The sequence below is a fragment of the Xyrauchen texanus genome, chromosome 2 (genome assembly GCF_025860055.1).
Source record: "Xyrauchen texanus isolate HMW12.3.18 chromosome 2, RBS_HiC_50CHRs, whole genome shotgun sequence".
Classification (NCBI taxonomy): domain Eukaryota; kingdom Metazoa; phylum Chordata; class Actinopteri; order Cypriniformes; family Catostomidae; genus Xyrauchen; species Xyrauchen texanus.
In genome coordinates, this window is record NC_068277.1 from 40,191,238 (window position 1) to 40,201,639 (window position 10,402).

General features: G+C 37.6%; 1 protein-coding gene across 1 annotated transcript; it reads left to right on the top strand.

Annotated features, from left to right (window-relative positions):
* The first annotated feature begins 3,801 nt into the window (after positions 1 to 3,801).
* On the top strand, positions 3,802 to 6,676 carry LOC127655289 (2-(3-amino-3-carboxypropyl)histidine synthase subunit 2-like). The gene is made up of 4 exons (XM_052143018.1): positions 3,802 to 3,954; positions 4,054 to 4,157; positions 4,254 to 4,429; positions 4,527 to 6,676. Exons 1-4 carry the CDS (start codon positions 3,802 to 3,804, stop codon positions 5,231 to 5,233), a joined length of 1,140 nt encoding a protein of 379 aa, XP_051998978.1. The 3' UTR covers positions 5,234 to 6,676.
* Positions 6,677 to 10,402: the final 3,726 nt, after the last annotated feature.

A 10,402-nucleotide genomic window follows, 5' to 3' on the forward strand; every position in this document is an offset into this window, starting at 1 on the left:
GCTATACTGAAGTATCTTTGATTGTGTGAACGGGAACGTGACCATTCTCAGGTATATAACAATTACCTCTGTTTGATGATCCAATACTGATGAGCTTGTGAGTTTGAGACCCGCATAAAAGAGAAAAACATGCAAGGACCTCAAAGCGACATAGTTTCCTAATCTGAACGGGTAAAATATAATTAAAGAGCTAAAAAGAATAATCAAACATTCGCTCACTTTTAATGATGCTCAGATATCATTAAAACCTTTTTCATTTATGGAGTCAGATGAAATAACGAGGTAATACATAAGAGAAAATGGATTCATTTAATCTTGTGTTGTTGCGTAAAAGGAAAGAGAGTAACGCGCAGAGACCTTCACCCGTATTATTGGAGACCGCCATTGGACTGATAAACGGGCCTACAAGAACATCGAGACATTATTCTTCTAGGAAAAACATCTCATCAGCTTCAAGTCATTGGAAGAGCTGTGGCATTTATCCCTTACTTTGGATGCTTTTTAAGATGTCTTTGTTCTTTTCAGACACTAAATTATGTTTACATACCTAGATCAAGCATGCAAAATCTTGCATTAGGGTCTTGAAGTTCTTGCTTACTACAAATTCAACAGCCTAAGAAGCCTAAGACATATAAATATATACCTAATAATTTGTGAAGTAAACATGTTCACACCATTCTGCCTCTGAGATTCAAGAACATAAATTCACATATGCGTTTCACAATTTTAGCACATTTTACAAAAGCTGTTTTTAGAACAAACGCTTATAAAGCCAAGTTTGCATGTCATTCTTTGTGTTCTTTAATAGTTCATCCTGCATAATGGTGCATGATAAAATTATGCTGTTTAGACAGGCAGACAGACAAATTATGCCATTTAAATACACTGCATATTATTAAATAAAGGGCAGTTCAAGAGATTGAGGGATCACATTATATATATTTGGGAGCAGTACACCAAAGGCTGTTTCCAGAATAAATGCAAATATCCTGTTAGACTTGATTTTACATAGCTATTGACTAGAATTACTTAATTGTATATATATGCATATATTTTATTTTTATACATTACATGTATTTTTTATGATAATGTTATTCTTATTCTATAAAAGTCATTACATATTCTCTGTGCCTTTGGAGGGAAAATGTGAACTTAAACAAAATTGTATCCAGTGCACTAGAGGGCAGCATTCAGTGTTTGCGCATTAAACTGGGAAATACATACGAAGGAAATGAACATAAGAGTCTTTTCTTAATCTTAACGTGGGTTTACAATGTGCGTATGAGTTTCGGTATGTTACAGTGCTGTGGTTCATTCAAATATATATGTAATTTTTTTGGTCACGCATTTAATAATCATTAGAGTTTATTCAGCGGCTAACTAGTTTCGGGCAGTTTTCTATTATAACTGCTAGATGGTCTTTGTTGCTGCAGTATGCAACTTTAATTGGATTTAACTAATTAGAATGGTCCTATGGCAATTATGTAAAAAACACAAAAATATAGCTTTCATCTGTACTGCACAAATACAGAGCAGAATAATTTCTTCACATGAGATACCTTTATCTGTCTACTAACAAAATAAATGTAAAAAACCTGCAAACATTGTGCCTAGTTTCTACATTTAGTGTTTGAAGACAAGGGCTTTTGTTACAACTGTCCCAATACCAGGTACATTTCTGTACTCTCTCTCATCTATCTAAATTCGTTATTTGTTTGTTTTACTTATCTAAACTTTCTGATTTACAGGTTCTCTAAGTATATTTTTTTCACATTTCACAAGTTTTACTTCTAAAGAAATAAATAGAACATTTTAAACATGTATAAAATCATGACCAGTCATGTGAGATTAAGAGTTCAGTCAAATTAGTAACTTTATAAAAGCTCTTTTATTCTACATGGGGCAGGGGCACCTCATGGGGGCAGCCATGTTAGCATCACATGACCATCAAATAATACATGCTTAATCTCAGTAACTGCCTTGTTATTGGCTCTTTCATTCATGGATTAAATAAAAGGGATAGTTTACCCAAAAAAGAAAATTCTCATCATTTACTCACCCTCATGCCATCCCAGATGTGTATGATTTTGTTTCTTCAGCAGAACAAATTTGAAGAGAAATAGACAAATATCTCGGCTCAGTAGGTCCTTATAATGCATGATTGGTAACACGATTTTTGATGCTCCAAAAAGCGCAGACAATGTGCATTAAAGTCTCCATACGACTCCAGTGGTTAACTTAATGTCTTATAATGTGATAAAATAGCTTTTGGTGCAAAAAGATCAACATATAAATAAATTGTAACTATAAATCATTGCAGCAGTATGCACTTTCACGAGAGGTCTGAGGTCACGCTGTCTTTCCAGCAATGGAATGGCAATGTCCCATTCGTTGCAGCAGACACTCTCTACCCCTGTAAGCATTGCCTACATGTGGACCACCACATCTCCTAATGTCTGTCTCTCTGAGGCTTGTTGGTCCAGCCTCCTCCATCTCTGTGCTACTGATCAGAGTATTCAAGTTCAAAAAAATCTTCTGACATCTTTGTTTAAATTTGCTTAAATTTGTTTACGCCGTTCTGTCTGTACAGTGTTCCTCCTACTCCGTTGTAAACAGCGCTGCTCTTCCGGGTGTGTTGCGCATGCATCACTTCTCACATAAACATGCCAATGCCAATACATCACACGTCAGCCCTCCCGTGAACACGCATAGAGCTAGGAAGCGATGATTTATAGTTAAAAATAATTTTGTAAATATTGATCTTTTTACGCACCAAAAGCAATCAAATCCCTTTATGAGACATTAATTTATCCACTGGAGTAGTATGGATGACGTTAATGCTGTGTGTCTGTGCTTTTTGGAGCATCAAAACTCGTGTTACCATTCACATGTATTATAAGGACCTACAAAGCTGAGATATTTTATATTTTTCTTCGAAGTGTAAATTATGAGATAATTTTTATTTTTGGGTGAACAATACCTTTAATCTGGGTTTTCTATGCATAATGAATTTCTACAATGGCATTGGTAATGGAAAACTATTGTGTTTGAATGATGCGGCATCCAGACCACTAGGTGTCAGTGTAGCCGATGTAAGCCACTTCGATATCAAAAAATGATATCATTAATAAAATGTTAAATGATTAGGTGGGGTTTATTCGGGGCTGCAGCTCTTCTGATAAAATTAGGCGTTTCAGCAATAGCACATGGTCAGTGTCGAGCCATCTCACTTAACGCCGAAAAGGCGTTTGATATGGTAAAATGGGTTTATCTTTTTAAGGTTTTGGAAATATATGGGTTCGGGAATAAAATTAAATTTAATAAAAGCTAAAAAAGACTCTAGAAGGAGCATTGGCAACCATGTTTCTTGTGTAGTGGGTACAGTTGTAACAATGTTTTTTTTTGTATCTGTCCCCCTCTGAACATCTTGATTGTTTGACTGATTTTCTCAATGACCTTACATTCTAGGATGTCACAAAATACATTAACGGAATGTAGACAAATCAATAATTACAACAAGAAAAGTTTCCTTTCATGGCCATTTAGAAATAATGATTTATTCACAATGAAAGAGTAAGAAAATGAAAAACTTTCTATAATAATTTCTCATTAATGTGGACTATGTTCTTCAAATTTCACACACATGCTAATGTGAAATATGCATACTAAAAATGTAATTTCAAACTTGCATTAGAACTGAAATATTCCCAGTGTTTCAACTGTACTCTGTCTACCCAATTCTAACAGTCATTAATCTCATTCCTTCTATACCCAGAGTACATCACTGTCTCCTGAGAGAACATGACTGATGCTTTCAGTAGCAACAGTGAGGCAGTTCTCCAACGCTCTGTGAACGTGTCCACCATCGCAGCAGGTAGCTATGGTGGACATTTGGTGGAGCTGTATCAGATAGTTGAGACTTGTCATTTTGTCACTAGTCATCAATTCAAGAAGGTAAGGCAACATCTCTAGATGTCATCTGTCAAGTTGTACACAAACAAATAAAAACATTAGGGCACATTAGGGCATCAGTATCTCCTGTTTTAACCACAGGTAACCTTACAGTTTCCAGATAAACTCTTGTGTGATGCTGTCCCAGTCTCTGCAGAAATAGAGAAAGAAACCAAAGCAAAGATATTTGTTTTAGGAGATACGTTGTATGGCATGGTTGTAAGAGCTATGTTGAAAAGTTATTAATTTTGTGGCAATATAGCCAGAATTCTTACTTCCAGACAATTGTCTTTCCTTTTCAGCTGTTGTGTAGATGAAGTAGCCGCAGAACATGTAGGAGCAGACTGTATAATGCACTATGGGGCATCTTGCCTCTGCCCAAGTAGACGACTGCCCCTTTTGTATGTGTTTGAGAAGAGACCTATTGATATCCAGCAGTGTGCTACAGCTTTTAAAGAGCTTTACCCTGACTGCCAAAGTAATGTCATCATCTTGTATGATGTCACCTATTCATATGCTGTGGGTAATTGCTATTGTCCAGTCCATGCCATTGCCAAGCATTTAATAATGGTCAGTTAATTTATCTAATCTCTTTTCAGGTTTTCTCTGGAAGTTCTTGTGTGATATGTATGCCAATGTTGTGGTCTCTATTCTAAAAGCAGATGGTGCTGATCTAATCCAGGACAGCTTCTTGGGCAGTGATAACTTGGACTTGCATGATGGAGTCAATATTAAATTTGGTAGACAGTTTTGTGTAAAAGAGGGACAGAGCATTGATGATTACAGTATGTTCTACATTGGCCAGGAAGGCCTGACTCTTACAAACTTCATGATGGCTTGGAACCATTGTGCCTTCAGCACATTTAATCCAGAAACGTCCACAGGCCAAATGAAACGCTATTATGTCATTGAACGGGCCAAGGATGCTGGTGTGGTGGGCATTTTGGTGGGCACATTGGGTGTTGCCAACTACCTGACCATCATTGAGCAGCTGAAAGACATTATTCACAAAGCAGGCAAGAAGAGCTATATGTTCGCCATGGGAAAGATCAATGTTCCCAAGTTGGCAAACTTCTTGGAAATCGATGTTTATGTGCTAGTTGCCTGCCCAGAGAACTCACTGCTGGATTCAAGTGAATTTTACAGACCTGTGGTGACTCCATTCGAGATGGAGTTGGCTTGCAATAATCACCGGGAGTGGACTGGAGTGTATGCCACAGATTTCAGAGATTTACTGCCTGGTATGTCTTTCATTGCATTAATAGTTAATGGTGCTTGCTAATGCAAGGATCACAGTTGCTATTGTCATACATAGCAGGGGCAAGCACCAATCAGACTTTATTTTGAAAATGGAAAAATCTACACAGCACTAGAAAAATATTGTAATGGTAATATTGTTTTGCTTCATATTAATACTATGGAAATGGGGTTTGAGATGCCTATGCTAAGATATGTATGTTTTAAATTATTATGCTCCATGTTATAAATCTAGGATCAATAGTAGATTTATTGACTGTAAAATAAATTAATGTCCATATATGTTATTGTTCTGTGATCAATGTACACCAGAAAGATGTATATTATAGGTGGAAGCAGCCATGTGGACTTCCAAGAACCGAACCACTCTACCAATGCGGAGGAGACCACAGATGTATCACTTTTCACAGGAGCTCTGCAAACTTCTTGTTCCACCAATTCGTCAAGGATAACAAATGGCACATCAGTGTCATCTTCAATTGTCCTCAGGAATCAAACTCTCACTGTAACCAATACTAACACTGCAGGTACAGATCCAGTAGTAATATCATTGCAGAAATGACTTCTTAAGGTTCAAGCTTGGAATTGTGTACGTCTTTTGATTTGAAGCAGAATATAAACAGGAATTGTTTCTTTTGCAGCATAATTTTTTGGCAGGCCGTAGTTGGAGGGACTGGAGCCCAAGTTGGGGCAGACGCCAGTGGTGAAAGCTCTGGAGGGACGGAGAGGCATTGCAGTTGCTTTTGAGGAGGAGGGCGTGAGAAATGGAGACTCTTCAACAACACCTTTCCAAAAGTCATAACCCTCAATTACAATTGGACCATGAGAGGTCATCGAAGGACTGCTTTCATGCACTGTTATTCATGTACTGACAAATCACATCAAAGAGTATTTTCCACCACTCTGGAAATGATGGCGCTCCATCTGACTTCCAACCCCTTAAAATAATTTGTCTACCAATCACAATACTGGTCAGAACCCCATTTTTTATATATTTGTCTCCCTAATTTATGGCCGCCCCATCACCCAAAATACAAAGTCTGGGGCAAAGTAAAATTTGAGTGGCCAAAACAGAACACAAACAACTCTGAACTTAAAATCTTGGATCTTAACACACCCCCAAAAGACTGACTGTGGGATATTAATTTTGATGGTAAGTGGTCATATAATTGCTATACCATTGTCTCTGTGTGTGCTCAACACTGCATTTTTTTTATATAACATCAGAGTATTGTTTTATTTCTGTATGAAGCCCTTTGATTTTTCAACAATGAGTTTTTATAAATTTCTGGTTATTTGTTCAGCATAAAGGATTGAAAACACAATTAAAATTTTATGCTTAAGATTTTCAATTGCCAACTTTTATCAGTCTGACATGCCTGTAATCAGGAGGTGGTGGTGCTTCTATCAGTTACTGCAGGCATTTCTTCTGGCAAGGTATGATATTGATAACTATACTTTGGATGAAGATATCCATTATGTGCAAAGAATGAAAATTATGTGAAGATATCCATTATGTGCATTCCCAGTATGTAGGTCATTTGTAATCAACTTCAGACAACAGTCAGTCACCAAACAAATTATCCAACCAGATCTAAACGTTATGGAGGTCACCCCATCTGTGCTAGACGTTATGGAGGTCACCCCATCTGTGCTAGACGTTATGGAGGCCACCCCAACTACAAGAATCCATGTATGTACAGGTTATGTTTATGTATTGTTTGACTATTATTTGTTTATGTAATTACCTTTCCTGTTTCATAAAAGTGTTTGAGCAGCACTTGACTAATTACATTATTATTAAAATGTCTTATTATTTTGCACAGAGGACTCGGCAGTGATGAAACAGTTTCTGCTCGCCTGTGACTGGTTGGAGGAGAACAGAACCCACTTTGCTGGGATAGTTCACTTTCCACAGGTCATAAGGATGAACGAGGATGATGTCTTGTTGGCCATAACAATGCGGGACCTGTTTATTGACACCATTTTCTATGAAGGTGAAATGGATGAGTACAAAATCCAGGCTCCCTTCCTTTTCACCCTTGAGAGAATAGAGGACATGGAGTTTTCCTTGCAGGAAAACTATGACAAAATAAATGTTTTTGTCTTGCCTGCACAACCCTCACCTTTAACAAGCTAACTGTTGGGGTTGATCTGGGTAAACATTGATTTGTATTGTCTTGTAGTAAAAATAAGGAATATCCATCCCCAATCACTGCTCAATTTTTACAGCAGAGGCAAACGCTATCGTCTTAGCACTGGACTTCATAAAGACTGCAACAGAGAAACTTTCTGATCATTTCAGATTCAAAATCATGTCTTCAAGCAATGTCATCTTTAAAAAATTATCACCCAATTCTTGTAAAGATTCCGTTCAAACTGCTGGATTTGGAGGCCCAAAATTTCAATATCTGCTTCGTACCTGGACACTGTGGAATCCCAGGAAATGAGGAAGCAGACACTGCTGCAAAATAGGCTTAATCAGCGGATTTCAAAAAGTGTCCAATACCTCCCACTGACCTAAAACACAAATAGCAAACTGAGTGGGATCAATGCATCATGAAATCAGCCATATTGTTGGCAAAAGAAGTTCCTCTCAGTTTTCAAATCGCTGGAACCAGATTGTCTACACCTGCTCTCGTATTGGTCACTCCAGTTTGACACACAAGTTTTTAGGAGAAGATTCACCAACATGTACCTTCTGCCAGAATCCATTATCCCTGAAACATATTTTATTAGACTGTACTGGTCTTAACCCTGTGAGAAACCTTTTTTATTCAGTCAGCACTCAGGAACAAACCGAACGCAATTTTTGAGTTTTTAGGAAAAATTGATTTTAAAAACCTTTTAAAGAATTCCTTACACATTTCTCAAAATGGAAATATATATAGAAGCTGGCATGGCATTAAAAACAAACAAACAAACAAACAAACAGCCAGATCCTCCAAGTCAGCAAAGACCTTTGCCAGCATTGCAGACATGCTGGACAGCTGATGCTGAATTTCTCCCACCGCAACGTCCAAATTGAATCCCTTGTCTGTGTCCCTGTCTGGGGTGTCAGCTCGAGCATGTAAGTGTCTTTTAATATCTCCAGAGCCCGAGGATTTTGAATTCCTTGATATATTGTGTTCATAAAACAGTTAAGAATCAGGGTGTATCGAATCTCACCGGTTTATGACATAAAAAGTATTAAAAACTAGCAAAGTGCCCAGAGCTCGCCGTTCACACGTCCAACCCCCACATGGCGTCACGCGACTCCCCCAATTTATATGATCTTAACTATATTACAACAATTTCTGATTTATTCTGCTTGTAGATAATCAGCTGTGTACATTTTGGAGTTACAATTTTAGTAAATGCCTATTTCACAAATTAAACTCTATTGCCTTTTCCAGCAGTCAAAACGGGCCAAATTTGAACATTCATTGCAGTAAATCCATTCCTTCTCACTAATGTCAATTTTTTTTTGCAGTGTTACAGGAGTTAGGAAGGTGCATTAACAGTTTTTTCTGCCATCTAATCTTTTAGGAGAAAATAACATCTAATGACTTTTACCATTGTGTGGCCTTAAGCCCCATTGTACCGTATCATCTAAAATCATATTAATAAATGTATTCACTAACATACAGTATAACCTGTTCAAAACTGTAACAAAAATACTCTCTTTCTGTGTATGTAGACATGTGCATATGTGCACAATCCCCATTTTATAGGAAAATAATGCAATTCATGGTAAAGATGTAGTACTCAGTGAAGCAGGTGGGGATGCAAAATAACATTGAAGGGGCTAAATTTCAGATGATGTGAAATATTTTTTGGTGATATTTGATTCATATATGTAAAACAAATTTTTCAAGCTTTATAACATCCAGAAAGTCCAGAGGTGAAAGGTAACAACTGCGTTTTACCATACAAGTCAAAACTGGAAGAAACAATTGGTTTTAAATAGTTATTTAACTTATGTACAAATATGTATAGTACTGAGCAAAAGATTTAGGCACTTGTGAAAAATGTTTCATAATGAGGATATCTTCAAAAATAATTAAACAAATAGTTTTCATTTACCCATTAACATAATACAAAGTCCAGTAAAAATCAAAAAGCTAAATCAATATTTGGTGTGGCCACTTTTGCCTTTAAAACAGACCCAATTCTCCTAGGTACAACTGAACACATGTTTTTTGGGTTGTTGGCAGATAGGATGTACCAATATTCTTGAAGAATTCGCTACAATTCTTCTATCTATTTAGGCTGTCTCAGTTGCTTCTGTCTCTTCATGTAATTCCAGACTGACACAATGTTCAGTGGGGGGCTCTGTGAAGGCAATGCCATCTCTTGCAGAGCACTCCAAATAGCTTTCATCTGTATTTTGTATAATGGCAAGTGATTTTCTAGTACCAAATTTATTGCTGCCCCCTAATAGTTGACCAAACATTAGTCGATGAGAAGATTCTTGGTCGACCAAGTTTAATTGGTCAGTTGGTCGTGGAAAATAAAACCTCCACAGGAAACTGATGAACACTGGTATTACTGCTAGTTGGATGCTAGGTGGTACTATGGGGTAATTTTGTTAAGCAGAGTTAGGATTAAGCCTACATAATGGAGTCATGTGACACCATGCAAGGTTTGGGCGTGTGTACGGCAAGCACTGCGCACTTTGCTAGTTTTAACAATATTAATGACATAAAACAGTGAGATTCGGTACACTTTGTTCCATAACTGTTCTAAGAGGTCAATATGTCAAAGAATTAAAAATCCTCAGGCTCTGGAGACATTAAAAGACACTTACGTGCTCATGCTGATACCTCCGAACAGGGCCCGAGACAGGGAGTCCATTTGGTCAGAGAAATGAGGGAATTGCGGCGAGATATGTTGAACATGTTGACAATGCTGACAAAGGTCTTTGTTGACTTGGAGGATCTTGCTTTAATACGTCGATCGGTCACTTCCATGGAGACGAAATTGTCCGAGGTGGTTACAAGAGTGGGGGATGTCGAGAAACGGATCAATTATCTGGAGTCATCGGAGAGGGAATTATCTTCTAATCCGCTAGCGACCAAGGTGAATTTAAAGCGTGTCAGGGAGAAGTTGGAGAACATGGAGAACCGTAGCCAGCAGAATAACGTCCGAATCGTTGGAATTCCTGAGGCCGAACAGGGTCAGTATATGGTGAAATTCCAGGATAGGCTCTTTC